At 39.3% G+C, this 17,015-nt stretch overlaps 2 protein-coding genes across 4 annotated transcripts in view; one reads left to right on the forward strand and one right to left on the reverse strand.

Annotated features, from left to right (window-relative positions):
- Window positions 1–9,391: 9,391 nt before the first annotated feature.
- On the forward strand, window positions 9,392–14,142 carry RPS6 (ribosomal protein S6). Its single transcript, XM_061132125.1, has 6 exons — window positions 9,392–9,510; window positions 10,015–10,146; window positions 10,673–10,883; window positions 11,037–11,183; window positions 13,489–13,646; window positions 13,731–14,142. The coding sequence occupies exons 1-6, from the start codon at window positions 9,505–9,507 to the stop codon at window positions 13,824–13,826; spliced, it is 750 nt and encodes a 249-aa protein (XP_060988108.1). The 5' UTR covers window positions 9,392–9,504; the 3' UTR covers window positions 13,827–14,142.
- The window catches only part of DENND4C (DENN domain containing 4C), a 111,373-nt gene continuing 108,496 nt past the window's right edge, over window positions 14,139–17,015 (reverse strand). For all 3 annotated transcript variants that reach the window (XM_061132123.1, XM_061132124.1, XM_061132122.1), the window contains one exon: window positions 14,139–16,990. In XM_061132123.1, the coding sequence (XP_060988106.1) occupies window positions 16,854–16,990 (137 nt within the window). In that variant the 3' untranslated portion in view covers window positions 14,139–16,853. The remainder of the gene's footprint in view (window positions 16,991–17,015) is intronic.

The raw sequence follows: 17,015 nt of genomic DNA on the forward strand, positions 1-17,015 counted from the left end.
TAGTCGAGAGACTTGACCTTTGGTCCTTGTTAGGAGTTGGACTGTATACCCCACAAATTCTCATGTATAAGTCCTATCCCCAGTATTTCAGAATATAACTGTATTTTGAAGATGGGGGTCTTTAAAGAGGTAATTCAGTTAAAATGATACTATTGGGCAGGGCTCTAACTCAATATGACTGGTATCCTTAGAGGAAGAGGAGACTGGGACCCAGACACACACAGTGGAAAGGCCACGTGGATGTGAGAGAGAACATGGCCAGCTACAAGCCAAGAAGAGGCCTCAGAAGAAACCAATCCTGCTGACACCTTGGTCTCAGACTTCTAGCTCCATCCAGAATTGTGAGAAACTTTATTTCTGTTCTTTAGTCACCTCGTTTGTGGTATTTTGTTATGGCATCCCCAGCATGTTAATACAGGCCCCCCACTCCAAACCCACCTTTTTCACTTGAGTCAAACATTCAGCCTTCATGCCTATGTACCTAACAGTACCTGGATATCTCTGCTTGTATATCCCATCAACGATTAACACCTAATGTGTCCCCATTTCTACCACCTCTCAGCCCTGACAACCACCATTCTAACCCTATTTCTATGAGTTCTGCTTTTTTTATTTTTAGATTCCACAAATCAGTGAGGCCATACAGTATTTTGCCTTCTATCTGATTTATTTCCCTCAGCATAATGCCCTCAAGAGCTGTCCCTGTTATTGCAAATAGCAGTTTTTAAAAAATGGATGAATACTATTCCATTACAGATAGATAGATACCAAATTTTCTTTTTCTTTTTTTTTGTAGGATATTAGTTCCCCTAGCTGGAGAAGGTACTGGCAACCCACTCCAGTATTCTTGCATGGAAAATCCCATGGATGGAGGAGCCTGGCAGGCTGCAGTCCATGGGGTCACTAAGAGTCAGACACAACTGAGCAACTGCACTTTCACTTTTCACTTTCACGCATTGGAGAAGGAAATGGCAACCCACTCCACTGTTCTTGCCTGGAGAATCCCAGGGATGGGGGAGCCTCGTTGGCTGCCGTCTATGGGGTCGCACAGAGTCGGACACAACTGAAGTGACTTAGCAGCAGCAGCAGCAGTTCCTCTAGCAGGGATCGAACCCAGGGACCCTGCAGTGAGAGTGCCAAGTCCTAAGACCTGGACCATCAGGGAATTCCCCATATTTTCTTTATTCATTCATCTGTTAGTGGACACTTGGGTTGTCTTCATGTCTTGCTTATTGTGAATAAAGCTGCAATAAATATAGGGGTGCAGATATCTCTGAGAGGTCCTGTCAGTTCCCTGGGATATGGGTTACTTTCAGAATTGCAGTCTTGCTGGATGAGAGCCAGTTATGTGATGTTTCTGGGTCTGTGGGAGTGGGCAGACTCCCTAGCTGGCAGGGATGTTACCAGAGGTTTGGGCAGGTGTAGATTCTGTCTGATCTGGTGTGTCTGGTATGGGACTACCTCTAGTACTTTGTTCAATATTCTGGTGTTGGGAGAAGGATCTGCTTCAGTTTCCACAGCTGGGTCCTCAGGCAGCAGCCTATTAGCAGGTACATGGAGGTAGTTCCCACCAGGTCCCTGGGAGGACCTGGTAATTGGATGAATCCCTGGACAGGCAGGACTGATTCTGGACTGTGGCTGAGAAGGGGTGAAACTGAGGCCCATGGTTATTTCAGGTTTCACAGGCAAGAGTAAGGTCTGCAGACCTGGGTCTGGAGGTGTGGATTGGAGGGTCTCCCACCAAGTCCCTGGGTGGGCTGGACTGCTTCACAGCCACGATCAGAGGGGCTGGAACCAAGTATAGGGCCATTTTAGGGTTTAGAGCGTCTGCTGCTGGGTCCTTCCATCAGCAGGGCCATTTGCTAACTGTGACTACGATAGACTGAATCCCAGTTAAAGGTTATTTTAAAATCTACAGTTTGACTGAGTTAGGAGGGATATATGCAAGGATTCCCAGATCACAGGCAAGACTGGCTAGACCCTGTTCATAAGCCACTTCAGAATCTACAGCAAGACTGAGGTCTGAGTACCTGTTGTCAAATGCACGGGTAGGCGTGACACCTTCTGGGTCCCTTAGTGAACAGTACTGGTGACAGAACCAAAGCCAAATGGTGCTGTAGCTGAGTCCTCAGATATGGACCTGTTTCAAGTCTGTGACCAGTGAAGTCAGCACCCTGGATTCAGGACTGCCTTCACAAAATCTCTCTCCCTGGTCTGGGACTGGATTAAGGTTTCACAATCAACTTGGGTCCCAAAGCTGCCACAAAGGCACTTTCCTCCCTGATGGATGCTGAATTATTGTCTTTGATGAGAGGGGTAGGAGCAAGAAAGTATTCAGCCATCTTGCTGATGTTATTTTGAATATTCCTTTTATGAAGGATGACATATCTCATCATCCTCATCATCTCATCATCTCCTGGAATTTGCATTTCCTTGGTGATTAGTGATGCTGAGTATCTTTTCCTTTGCCTGTTGACCACTTATATGACTTCTCTGGAAAAATGTCTATTCATGTCATCTCGCCGTTTTTCATCCTTTTTTTTTTTTGAGTAAACAAGTTCTTTGTATATTTTGGATATTAACCTATTATGGGATATATTGTTTGCAAATATCTTTTCCCATTCATAGGCAGATTTTCCACTTTGTTGATAGCTTCCTTCACTGCACAGAAGTTTTTTTAGTTTGGTGCAATATTTATTTTTACTTTTGTTTCCCTTGCCTGAGTAGACACATCAAAAAGAAAAATATTGGTAAGGCCAATATCAAAGAGCGTACTGCCTTTGTTTTTTCTTTTCTAAGAGGTCTCAGATCTTGTACTTAAATTTTTTTTTTAATGGTATATAAATTTAATAAGAAGGTATATAAATTTATTAAGAAGAGCGGATAAAACCATATTCCTTCTTGGAGAAGGAAATGGCAACCCACTCCAGTGTTCTTGCCTAGAGAATCCCAGGGATGGGGTTGCACAGAGTCGGACACGACTGAAGTGACTTAGCAGTAGCAGCAGTATTTGGAATGCCCTAAGGCACTCAATAATACTGATTGAATGAGTGAATGAATAATTGAGAAAAAAAAAAAAAAACAAAAACCATATCCTTCTTAATTAATTTACCAGGAAATTAAAGGAAACAGCATAAAGTTATTTGCCTTACCTAGAATTTTACCAGATTGTGGACCTTATGAGTTAGCTTGAAGCCTTTAACTTTGGGTACTATACTTGCTTTGAAAGATGACAACTTGAAAGACTGAAGGGCTAAAATGGTTATATTCAGTCAGGGTTCAGTTACAAGAGACAAACTACTCTAGCCTGTGGACTAGACTGCTAAGAATTACTTCTATTGTTTTGTTTTGTTTTTCGTTTTGTCTGTGCCAGATCTTAATTGCAAAATGTAGGATCTTTTTTAATTTTTTAAATTTATTTATTTTAATTGGAGGCTAATTACTTTACAATATTGTGTTAAGTTTTAATTTATTTTGAGTTTGTTTTTGTCTATGGTGTGACAAAGCAGTCCAGTTTCTTTTGCACGTAGCTGTCCTGTTTCCCCAACACTATTTTTCCCATTTCATATTCTTGCCTCCTTTGTCATAGATTGACCATGTAAGTGTGGGTTTATTTCTGGGCCCTCTATTCCGTCCCATTGATCCATATGTCTGTTTCTATGCCAGTAACATACTGTTTTGATTACTATAACTTCATTATATTTTAAAATCAGGGAGCATGATGCCTCTAGTTTTGTTTTGACCATTTGGAGTCTTTTATGTTTTCATACAAATTTTAGAATTATATGTTTTAGTTTTGTGAAAAATGACTTTTTAAAAGAAATTGGGTTTCAGTGCCAAATTGTGGGATCTTAGTTTCCTGATCAGGGATTGAACCTAGGCAGTGAGAGCATGGAGTTCTAACCAGTGGATTGCCAAGGAATTCACTGACTTTGGCATTTTGATAGAAACTGCATTAAATCTGTAGATTGCCTTGTATAGTATGAATTGATTTATTGATCCTTTCTAATGTATTTTTTATTTCCATTATTGTATTCTTTGGCTCTGCTTGGTTCTTCTTTATATATTTTTACTCTATTAAATTTCTCACTGTGTTCATCCAGTCTTTTCCGAAGTTCACTGAGAATCTTTATGGACATTATTATCAGGTAAACCGCTTATTACCACTTTGTTTAATTCTTCTTCTGGAGTTTTGTCTTGTTCTTTTGTTTGGATACGTTGGTAGGTGGGGCTGGCCAACAGTCTGATTAGCTACTAGGCCCTATCTCATGCAGTGTCTGCTGGTTACATGGTCCAGGGGATCCTGGGGCTGGTACCCACCTGCTGATGGGTGGGGCCAGGCCCTCGAGCTAATAGGTTTGAGGGAAAAACTAAAGAGATTTGTGGATAATCAGTAAAATTTAAATATGGGCTGTATAGTAGAAAGTATTATGTAAATAATAAGTTTTAGATGGGATAACAATATTGAGGCTATGTAGCAAAATAGCTGTGTTCTTAGAATATATCCCCAAGTATTCAGAACTGAAATGCTTCTGAATTTCAAACGGCTTAGAAAAAATAGTATATGCGTGCATATATATATATGTATAATATATATCATATGTTATCCACAAGAACAAAATACCTAGGAATAAACTTAGTCAAGCAGGGAAAAGACTTACATACTGAAAACCACAAAACAGTACTGAAAAAAACTAAAGATGACCTAAATACATGGAGAGACACATCATGTTCATGAGGTGAAAGACAATGTCATAAAAATGGCAATACTCCCCAAAATGATCTATGGGTTAAATGCAATCCCTATCAAAATTCCAAGAGCATCCATTGCATATAGGAGTATAAAATTCATATGGGATCCCAAAGAACTAAAAAAAAAAAAAAAAAAAAACCTCAAAAAAGTCAAGGACTCCAGTTCCTGATTTTGAAACCTACTGCAAAGCTACACATCAAAGCAGTTTGGTATTGGCATAAAGACAGATATGTATAAACCAATGGAGCAGACTTGAGAGGCCAGAAATGAACTTGTACATCTGTGGCCAATTGATTTTCAACAGAAGTGCCAAGGAGGGAAAGGATATCCTCTTCAACAAATGGTGGTAGGACAACTGGATGTCTATGTGCAAAAGAATGGAGTTGTGTTCCCAACTGCAAACCATATCAACAAAATAACTCAAAATGGATCAACAACCTAAATACAAGAACTCAAACCATAAAATTATTGGAGAATATAGGGATTTTGGATTTGGCAATGGATTGTCTCAGATATGAGAATGTAAGCACAATCAACAACAGACAAATTAGATAACTGGACTATATCAAAATTTAAAACCATTGTACATCAATGGACTTTATCAAGAAAGTGGAAATATACCTATAAAATGGGAAAAAATATTTGCATATTATGTATCTAATAAGGGTATAGAATATATATATATATTCTGAATATATATATTCAGAATATATAAAGAAATTTTATAATTCAATAAGAAAACAAGACAATTCAAATATATGAAAAGAAGCCCTTGTGGGATTATGAAATGGTGCAACTCCTATGGGAATTAGTAGAAAGTAAAAAATTAAAAATTGAATTACCATATAATCCAGCAATCTCACTTCTAGATATACATCCAAAGGAATTGAAAACAGGGTCTTCAAGAGACATATGCATGTCTATGTTAATACCAGAATTCACAACAGCTAAGAAGTGGAAATAATCCAAATGTTCACCAACAGACAAATGGATAAATAAAATGTGGTATATAAATACAATGAAATATTTTTCAGTCTTAAAAAGGAAGGAAATCTTATCACACACTACAATATGGATGAATCTTGAGGACATCGTGTTTAGTGAAATAAACCAGCCACAAGAAGACATGTACTGTATGATTCCAATTGTATCAATTACCTAAAGTAGTCAAATTCATAGATACATAAGACTGGTGGTTACCAGGGATGAGGAGAGGGGGGAAAGGGGGCTGATTTATGAGTCCAGAGTTCTAGTTTTGCAAGAAGAAATAGTTCTGGAGATAGTTTTACAACATGAATATATTTAACCCTACTGAACTGCATACTTAAAAATTGTTAAGACAGTAAATTTCATGTCTTTTACCACAATAAAAAATGCATTAGAAAAGAAAAAAAACCTGAGGAATAGTCCTGGATTTTACTGTTTGCCTCTTATTAACTCACTACTACTACTTCAATAAAAATAGAGCTTAAAAAAAAGGGCAAAGGGCTTGAATAAACATTTCTCTACAGGAAATATACAAATGGCCAAGATGCTCATTAGTCATTAGGGAAATGAAAATCAAGACCACACTGAGGTACCACTTCACACCCACTAGGATGACTATAATTTAAAAGGAGAGATAAAGTAACAAAATAACAAATGCATACATTTCTGAGGAGAATGAAAATGAAACTGAACAGTTTAGCAGTTCTCCTAGGAGGCACAGATTTACCACAAGACCCAGCAATTCCTCCTATATACTCCAAAGGACTAAAAATAGGTACTCAACATACCAGCACTATTTAGGACAGTCAGAAGTTGGAAACAGGACTTCTAGCGCCACCTGGGAGGCCGAAATCCTGTTTGATCATCTGATAATGTAAAAAGTGTGCCCAAATGATGCATTTAAATTCAGTGTATGTGATTTTTGTTGTTAAGGTGAAATTGACATGGCATAAAACCATTCATTTTTATGTGAATAGTTCAGTGGCATTTAGCTCTCACAGTGTTGTGCAATCACCACCTCTTTCCTGGTGGTCCAGTGGTTAAGAATCTGCCTGCCAACACAGGGGACACGGGTTTGATCCCTGGTCCAGGAAGATTTCATATGCTGTGGGGAAACTAAGCCCCTGCATCACAACTCCTGAAGCCCACCTACCCTGGAGCTCATGCTCCACAACAGGAGAAGCCACCACGCTGAGAAGCTGCAACTAGAGAGTGGCCCTCATTTGCCACAACTGGAGAAAGCACAGCAATGAAGACCCAGTGCAGCCAAAAATAAACTTAAAAAAGCTGACAACAGCCCAAATGTCTATCGGTGGATGAATGGATAAACAAATTGTGACCTATATGTACAAAGTGCTATTATTCAATCATTAAAAGAAATTAAAAAACAGATACATACTACAATGTGGATGACTGTTAAAAAAAAAATTAGAAGGCAGACACAGAGATCACATACTGTATAATTTCATTTATATGAAATATATAGTTTAAGTAAATCCATATAGACAGCGCACAGATTGTGGCTACCAGGGGCTGGTGGAAGAGGGGAATGGGGAGCAATTGCTTAATGGATACAAGGTTTCCTTTTGGGGAGATGAAACTGTCTTGGCACCAGATAGAGGTGCTGACTGTACAACACTGTGAGAGCTAAACGCCACTGAACTGTTCACACAAAAATGAATGGCTTTATGCTATGTCAATTTCACCTTAACAACAAAAACTACATATACTGAATTTAAATGCATCATTTGGGCACATTTTTCACATTAATATCAGATGATCAAACAGGATTTGGGCCTCCCGGGTGGCGCTAGTGTAAAGAACCTAACTGCCAATGCAGGAGATATAAGAGTGGCGGGTTCAATCCCTGGGTCAAGAAGATCTCCTGGAGTTGGGCATGACAATCCACTCCAGTATTTTTGCCTGGAGAATCCCATGGACAGAGGAGCCTGATGGGCTACAGTCCACAAGGTTGCAAAGAGTTGGACACAACTGAAGTGACTTACCACACAAATAGGGTTTAGTAGAATCTTTCAGCTTTGAATGTGAAGCGGACCTAAACTCAAAACTTTGTGATACTGAAGCAGAAGATGGATGTGATAATCTTGGAAAGTAAACATTTCTTTTAAACGCAGGGTTTTTTTTCTTGAGGAAAAAATATGGAGTAAATATGTAATAGATAGTAAGTGTTCCATTCTTCAGGGTACTGTGGGTTTCAAAGTTAGATCATCTGGATTCTCATTCTCCCAACAATGTTCTGGAGGACTATCAAAGGCACCCTGTTTTCTTCACATCTTTCTGTTCTATTAAGAGCTGAATTATTGCTGATTCAAAATTTACTGTAATACACTCAACTTATTCTTCCTCTGCTGGCTGGCTCCATACCACCACACTCTGAAAGACTAATACATATCAAAACTAGGGTTATGATCACATAATATTATTGAGCCTTACTTATTAAGTGCCATGCATTTTACTGCTTCCTGTATACCATAGTGAAGTTATGAGACCTAGCCTAATTTACCATCTAGTATGCAGATAGACCATAAGCAAACCATTTATGTATCATGATTAAATAAAGGAAAATAGTGCTACACTAGAGGAGAGGAATACAATTTCTGGTTGTGTGGTCAGCAGAGGCTTCTCTTAGCAAGGACTGCTGCTGCTGCTAAGTCACGTCAGTGGTGTCCGACTCTGTGCGACCCCATAAACGGCAGCCCACCAGGCTTCCGTCCCTGCGATTCTCCAGGCAAGAATACTGGAGTGGGTTGCCATTTCCTTCTCCGCCTTGCATGGCATTAACAAATGGCAATAGCTGAACTTTGGACTGTGGAAAATATATGAAAGTAGGTTAAGAAGTTTGGAAAGTATTTAATTGCAGTGGGAGATAAATTGCGCTTCTCCAGAACTTCGCGTTTTAAAAAGATCGCAGGGAAAAGGCAGAAAGCAGAGAGGCTCTTTAACAGGCACCAGGACTCGGAGTAACTATGGTTACGTTAAACGGCTTGCAAGACAGGCTGGCTGAATGCATCATTCTGTGGTAGAACTGCAGGTGGCGCTAGTGTAGTAAAGAACCCGCCTGCCAATTCAGGAGACAGAAGGAATGCGGCTTCCATCCCTGGGTCGGGGAGATCACCTGGAGGAGGGCATGGCAACCCACTCCAGTATTCTTGCCTGGAGAATCACATGGACAGAGGAGCCTGGAGGGCTTCATTCCATGGGGTCGCAAGAGTCGGACACGACCCAAGGGACTTAGCACGCACGCACGTGACAGAACGATGACTGCAAAGCGGTTAAAGGACAAGTGGGTGATCAAGTATTTAAGGAAAAACAAAGCGCAATTTTTCAAGACCGGAACCAGGGCAGGGCACGCTCCTAAACTGGAAATCTTCGGATAGAGCCTGAGGTACAGGAGAGCGCAGGACAGTCGAACTCCGATCCCGCCTCCTTCCTTGGTATCATCAGAAGCAGTGTCCGGGACCGAGCAGAGTTGCTCCCTAACCCAGAATCGTACGGGAAATAACAAGAAGTAGAAAGACTAATCTCCCGTATTAAACCTGTGCCGCTTCGCATGCCCCGCCCACCGACTCTTATCTCCCAACCGCTGATTAGCCCCACCCCGGAAGTACTGCCTACCAATACTTACGTCTACTATCCCAGGCGTCTGCACATCTCGCGAGAACTGGAAGAGCCTATGTGACCTGGGCTAAGCGGAAGTTGGGTCTCTTTTTCGTGGCGCCTCGGAGGCTGTCGGCCACTTCAGAATGAAGGTAGGAACTAGTGGCGGGTGGTCGGGTAGGCTTGTGGAACGTGGATCAAGCCCCACGATGTGTCGTTGCGCTCCAAAATCCTGGCCCTGGATGGAGAAGGGTCTGAGGCAGGAGAAGGGTCGGTCTTCTGGGGCCGGATCTCCATGGGAGAGCGGATGGCGAGCGATTGCAGCTGGAGCTACGCCGGTCGGGGAGCGCCATGGTGGCGTCTTGACTCCCAGGCAGGACAGAGGCGGCCGGGCTGACGGCAAGTAGGTCAGGCTCCTTGATCTGAGAGTGAACGACTGTGGGCCGTAATTGTCCGTGGCGGCATTCCTCAAGCCTTGCAAGATGGGTCCTATTTTTAGTGCCGTGTTTGTGGCTCCTTGCACGTGTCCTTTGGTGAATATAATCAAATTTTCTGTTGTGTGGGGGTGACAGGAAAGGCTTTTTGCTATGGAATAACCTATCTAGTGGTTCTGCGATTTTCATGAAGTTCTTTTCCCCGTCGTTTACAATTTTTAGCTGAACATCTCTTTCCCGGCCACTGGCTGCCAGAAGCTCATTGAAGTGGACGATGAACGAAAACTTCGTACCTTCTACGAGAAGCGTATGGCCACAGAAGTTGCTGCTGACGCTCTGGGTGAAGAATGGAAGGTAAAAGTTGACTGTCGAGTTGAATTGTTAGCTCTATTTAAGAGAGGTGGTAAACGCTGTTGGTAATTCATAAATGTAATGGGCTTCACACTCGGGTTCTGTTTCCCAACTTTAGTTCTAAATGTCATTTTATAAGGTGGCGCTATCACCCGGCAGGGTTGTGTTTATGTAGATCAAATGAAAATATATCGTTCTTGACCTGCAAGCTAAAGGTCTCCAAAGGGATCTTCAAAAGTGCCAAGAAGGGTGGTTTCTGATTTGTGGTTCCTTAATACTTCGGTTTCATAACACACTCTTTATACCCTAAGAGTTGTTAACTCTGGTAAAATATAGGCTAGAAATATGACTTGATTGAAAAGATTTTGCTAATCTAACTTGGGAAACTGGAAGTACAGACAAAATTTAGTGACTGGAGGAAACTAAAGTGTCAAATCGGTCTTAATGAATGGTACTAAGTAGAATTAAGGGTGTACTTCTCTGAGGCCACAATCCTTTGTTTTAAATGTGTCATCGTGTTCTCTTGCAGGGTTATGTGGTCCGAATCAGTGGCGGGAACGATAAGCAGGGTTTCCCCATGAAGCAGGGTGTCTTGACCCATGGCCGAGTTCGCCTGCTACTGAGTAAGGGGCATTCCTGTTACAGACCAAGGAGGACTGGAGAGAGAAAGCGCAAATCTGTACGGGGTTGCATTGTGGATGCCAATCTGAGTGTTCTCAACTTGGTCATCGTGAAAAAAGGTGAGCCTTTTATTCTGGAGTTTATTTTTGTCAACACTGACTTAAATCTGTCTTTGAAAGTGGACTTGGCTTTGGCAATGCCTGAACAGATTAGGGTTCTTGTTTTTAAGGAAGTTGTTGAATTAAAAATGTCTGTTCACTTTTTTCTTTTAGGGGAGAAGGATATTCCTGGACTCACTGATACTACAGTGCCTCGTCGCCTGGGTCCCAAAAGAGCTAGCAGAATCCGTAAACTTTTCAATCTCTCTAAAGAAGATGACGTCCGCCAGTATGTTGTGCGAAAGCCCCTAAACAAAGAAGGTATGAAAGATTACGCAATATAAGGCTTTCTTAATTTCATTAGTTGTACCATTCTGTATGCATGTTGGAAGCCAATCTCTGCCTACTATTTACCTAGAATATGCGTTTTTAGGAAATTAAGTGTGGAAAAGGGTCAAGATATGCAATTGGAATTAATCCTCATTATAACTAGTGCCCTATAGTGTTAGAATTTTTCTTGGAAATTTGCTTTTGAGTCATTGTATGAGTTCATTGAAAGATAACTTCTCAGATGTTTTAAGTTCATTGCTTTGGGGTCAGGAGAAAGGTCTGGGATTGTGATTGAATATGCTCTCACGGTCACACACTTGCTTTCTTAACATATCAGTGGTTCTAATTTTTTGTTTACTGAAGTGGATAAAGTTAAGCTGATGCTTTCATTAACGTAGGTTGCTTTAACTTCTGAATGTGGATAGCGATAGCTTTGCGAATTAGAAAACCATTCAAGATACCAGGGAACATTTTATATATATATATAACTATTATGTTGAAGTATAGTTGACTTAACTATAAAAATGTTTTGTTAAAGTTAATTTTGTTGTACAGCAAAGTGATTGTTATATGTAAAATCTTCTCCGTTATGATTTATCTCAGGTTATTGAATATAGTTCCCTGTGCTATGATATGAGTAGGACTTTATTCCATGTGTAATAATTTGCATCTGAGAATCCCTAACTCCAAATCCATCCCTCCACACCCAACCTCTCTTGGCAACCACAAGTCTGTTCTCTGTGTCAGTGAGTCTGTTTTGTAGAGTTTGTGTTGTATTTTAGAATCCACATATAAGTGATAGGGTATTTGTCTTAACTGTGGCTTCACGCGGTGTGATCATCTAGGTTCATCCATGTTGCTGCAGATGACACTCATTCTTTGTAGCTTCCTGTTTCACTGTATGTATGTATGTATGATGTCCATTCGTCTGTCGGTGGACATGGACGTTGTTTTCCTGTCTTGGCGATTGGGAGTAGTGCTGCTGTGAACTTAGGGGTGCATGTATCTTTCTGAATTACAGTCGTGTCTGGATATATGCCTTGGAGTGAGATTGTTGGATCATATGGAAACTCAAATTTTTAGTTTTTTCAAGAAAACTTGGTGTTTTATATTTTAAGCAGGTATATTGTTCATTAGTCAACATAACACATCATCATAAATAACATGTTAGTTTCAGGTTGAGTTTTCCTGACAAATCAGAAAAAATTGGGGTATTGGTGTCCAGGACTGTGGGCTTAAATAAGCTAATTAATACCTGGCGTGTGTTAAGTGCTTATTGGTCACTCATTCCAAATATTTGGAAACCTTCTCTGTGCTAGGTTCTATTATGTACTGAAGATATGGTATAAATACACGATTATCCTCATGAAGATCATACACTTTAAAAAGTCTCTGTGCTAGGTTCTATTATGTACTGAAGATATGGTATAAATAACGCGATTATCCTCATGAAGATCATACACTTTAAAAAGTAATTGTAGTCGCACTCCTGGAAATAACATTAGTAAGTGCTAGTTCATAGTATTTATAAGATGGTTCTTGTTTCTTTATAACTCCTTTATCATTTAGCAGAACCTGGAAAATTGAGCATTTAGTCTTAGACTATATTTATATGGAGTGTTTATTGCTCTCACAGGGGTCCACAAACTAAAACCATTACATCTGAAAAGACTCCTGCTCTGAAGCGGATTTATAATCCAGACGGGTTCAATGAAGATACTTTAGGAATTTGCTGGTGGTCCAGTGATTAGGACTCTGCCTTTACTGTGGTGGCCTAGATTCAAATCTTGGTTGGGGAACTAAGTTCCTACAAGCAGCACAGCATTGCGAAAGAAATTAATGAATGTTGATGGTTTTACTCCTCAGAAGCAGATAAGCAGGTCCTGTCTTGGAAAATAGAAATTTGAGAACAAATTGGGACTTCAAAGCATGGTGGGTGGGATAGTGATGCAGTTAATGCTTTACTTAAGTTTTCATGACAAATTAAATACTGTTTTAAAATAATGCTCACATGTCTTATGATATAGACACACAGTACCCTACCAAGACAATGTAATTATGGAAGGGACATCAAAGTGAGTAGTAAAAATTAAGATAGGACTTCCATCTGTTCAACTAAATAATATAAATTTATGTATGACCTTTAACTTGATATCTAAACTATTGGTATGGTTTAGTGAGCTGTTAGAGGATTAAATGTGCTACTAAGTTTGAATCTCTGATGTTTTAAAAATGTAAATGTGGGTCCTGTTGAGCAAGGGTATTGAAGTGATTGAGTCATCATCTAAATTTTTAGGTAAGAAACCTAGGACTAAAGCACCCAAGATTCAGCGTCTCGTGACTCCACGAGTTCTGCAACACAAACGCCGGCGTATTGCTCTGAAGAAACAGCGTACTAAGAAAAACAAAGAAGAGGCTGCAGAATATGCTAAACTTTTGGCCAAGAGAATGAAGGTAAATCTCAGGGGGAAATAGGAATTATGGGATTTGCAGTTTTTAATCCAGATAAGCTTTAACCGCACTTTGTTTTTTGTTTAGGAGGCCAAAGAAAAACGGCAGGAACAGATTGCCAAGAGACGGAGGCTGTCCTCTCTGAGAGCTTCTACTTCTAAGTCTGAGTCCAGTCAAAAATGAGATGTTCTAAGAGGAACAAATAAATAAGATCAGACATCAAATCTCCCTTCTTGACTTTTAATTGAGATCAAATAGATAAATGAAGGCCCACAAACTCTTATGGAAAAGCAGGTACTGTATAATCTAGCAGTGGATTAGGTCTACAAGAGATACTTGAGAGTGACAGTCCTTCAAATTCAGAAACAGTCTATATATGATAGTGGAAGAAATGGCCAGAACAGTTTCTTTTAGTGGGTGTCTCAGAATTCTTACATTGATTGACTTTTCAGCAACGCATGGGACAAGATGGGGGAAATAAATGACTTAGGACTATTAATCTTTGATAGACTTTATTTTAAGGAATATAGCTTCTACACGATATATGAAAAGTGCCCTTGTGAAGATGGACATTGTCATACGTAAAAAGAATAACTTGTGGAAAACACAGTTAATGGATACCATTTTAGAACAGTTTTACAAAGCTTTTAAAAACAGTGCAGATTTAATACATTAACAGAAACCTTTTCAACTCAAGTGGATTTACGTTTTTATATTTCACACTCTGCAGGGGACTTGACTGTACCTGTTTTTAGACACTTGCATCTATGAAGGATGTGCACAGAAAGCATACCTTGTGCTGTTTGATATACGGGTGTAGGCTCTTAGCTCCCCGATGAGGGATTAAACCCAGACCCGTGGCAGGCAGAGCATACTCCTAACCACTGGACCACCAGGGAATTCCCAAAGGGTATTTTTTTTTTCTCTCTATAGATACCATGTCTGCTTTCTATAGTAACTGCAGTTAGAACCTTTATTCAAACCATTAACAGGTGAGAGGGTCTTGAGAGAAGGTACATTAGGCTTTAAAAGGTGCTCCTTTTCTGGAGTATGTATTAACACAGGTGAGTAAAATTTTCAAGTGGCTTTGGCGTGTAGAGACTGAAGAAGTGCTTCAGTTAAGACTGTGCAGAAGAATCACCCAAGGATCTGGCTAAAAAGTGGATGATGATTGGATAGTTTGGGGGCACTGTGCACTATGAGAAGCAAGATTTGTAGAGGGGATGCCCACCGGTCTTTTTAAAATTGGGGTGCAGGTGATTTACAGTGTTGTTACTTTTTGCTGGATAGGACCAATAGCTGCTAAGAGTTACAAAACTTCAATTGGCAATTGACAGAGAAGTTAACTTGGAGCATTTTTTAAAAAGGAGATTGAAGTCTCAATGATTCGATGTTTTGTCTTTGTTTTTGCTGTAAATTTCTACTGCCCTGTGGTAGGTGCCAGAAAAGGCCTTTAAGCAGCTTTAATACAAATCAGACTTATTTCTAAATAGGCTAAGCTTTATATTGGCTGTTTTTTAGATTAATAGTGAAAGTTAACTGTAAAATTCACATACTCCTAAATGTGTAAGATTTGGAATACATGAGTATTTTTTTAGTGGGAAGTGCTTTGTTAATTAGTTCAAATTATTGAAAACCACAGAAAAGTGGGAACACAGTACTGGGATTCTGAACACCACAAGAGCTTGAACTACTGTGCACATTTCAGGAGCCTTAAAAATGTAAGAGACGAGAACAGCAAACTTGTGAAGTTTTCACTTTATTCAACCTCAATTTTTTTTATATGAAAGGTAATTCCAAACTTTCTGTTGGGGCAGTAAGTGTTAAAAGTATTAAAACTAGTACCAAGTCTTAAGTTGCAAATATATACACTCTGAGACAGTGCAAAAGACTCATTTTTAAGGCAATGAGAATTCTAAAGTTCTTTCACTCAGCACTTTAACCATAAATTGAAATAAGGATTCTGCATAGGTCTTAATAACCCTGAAATCTTGGAAGATTGGTATAGTAACAGTGTGGGCTGTTAACTGTACCATCTGGAAATAGTTATCAACTGTGATTTAGTCATCTGCATAATTATTCTATAAAAGGAAGCACACATAATCATTGGTTTTTCAAACCATGCATACAAAGGTAAGGAAGACGAAGTTTACTATCCTTAAGGGATGGTTTAATGAAAAGCATGAATGTCAGTGAGGCATGTGAGGTCATGATTTTCTTAAACCTACCAGCAACAAGCTTAATAAGCTTTAATGTTTTAAGACTTAATTGATTCATCCTAAAAAACCGTATTTACAAATGCACAAATAAGCATACAAATCTAAGTATTATACAAGAATAGAATTCTGTGCAGTGCAAGTTATTCCACAGGTTTTTAAAAGTGAACAATAGCAACAATTTATGTGCCTGAACAATTTCAGACCCAAAGACATACACAAGAATTTTAATTTTGTAAATTATGAAGCTGATCTAATTTCATTTAAACTATTTGGCTCATTTATTCCATTTTAAAGCTGTTGCAAATTAACATGGTATTGGGAAGAGGATGAAGGAACTGGATATTCGAAATATAACCTGTTAAGGGAGCTAATATATAGCATATAGGTTAAAAATAATATATTAATTTTGAAGTCAAAGGCATGGCAGTTTTCATCAGATTTTCAGGTAATTTTGAACTTAAAATGACTACATAGAGTACTCATTTTAATAGTTGGAAACCCCTTTCAAAAAACTATTGCAACATGCAATTTAAGAATTTTAATAAATATAATATGGCTGAATAGACACCTACACAGCCACACATATATACACAATACACAAATAGTTGCTCTTATAATTGAGATTTCATTTGCTTGGGGGTTAGGCAAGTTTACATTAATTTGCCATTCCCCAAACTCAATAGCTTCAAACAAACAAAATGCCAAGAGCAAATATGGTTTTCCATTATCAAACTACTAGAAATACTGAGAAATGCGACACCAATTTTCAGCAGATATAAACAGCTCAGAAATTGTAAATCTTCAGTAAACCTTGGGGCATTTTAATGGCATTTTTACACTGAGATGATTCGGTATGATTTCATCATAAATACTGTCCCAAGAGGAACTTCATTTCAGTTTTCGCCAATTTGTAATGTGAAACAAACCTTAAATGTCTCCAGATTGAATCTCTTCCCCCAGCACTGTGTCAAGAATCTAGTGAATCTGTTATTTAAATGAGAGGTGCTCCAAAACACTTCCTGCACCATTCCACACTGATACTTGGTGGGGCATCAATTTTCTGCAACTTTTCAAGAATCTCTGGAGATAGACTGTTGTATGCAAGTCCATACTCATTGTCAAAAGCCTCTGAAAGATATTTTCAAAAATGTAG

The sequence above is a fragment of the Dama dama genome, chromosome 29 (assembly GCF_033118175.1).
Source record: "Dama dama isolate Ldn47 chromosome 29, ASM3311817v1, whole genome shotgun sequence".
NCBI lineage: Eukaryota > Metazoa > Chordata > Mammalia > Artiodactyla > Cervidae > Dama > Dama dama.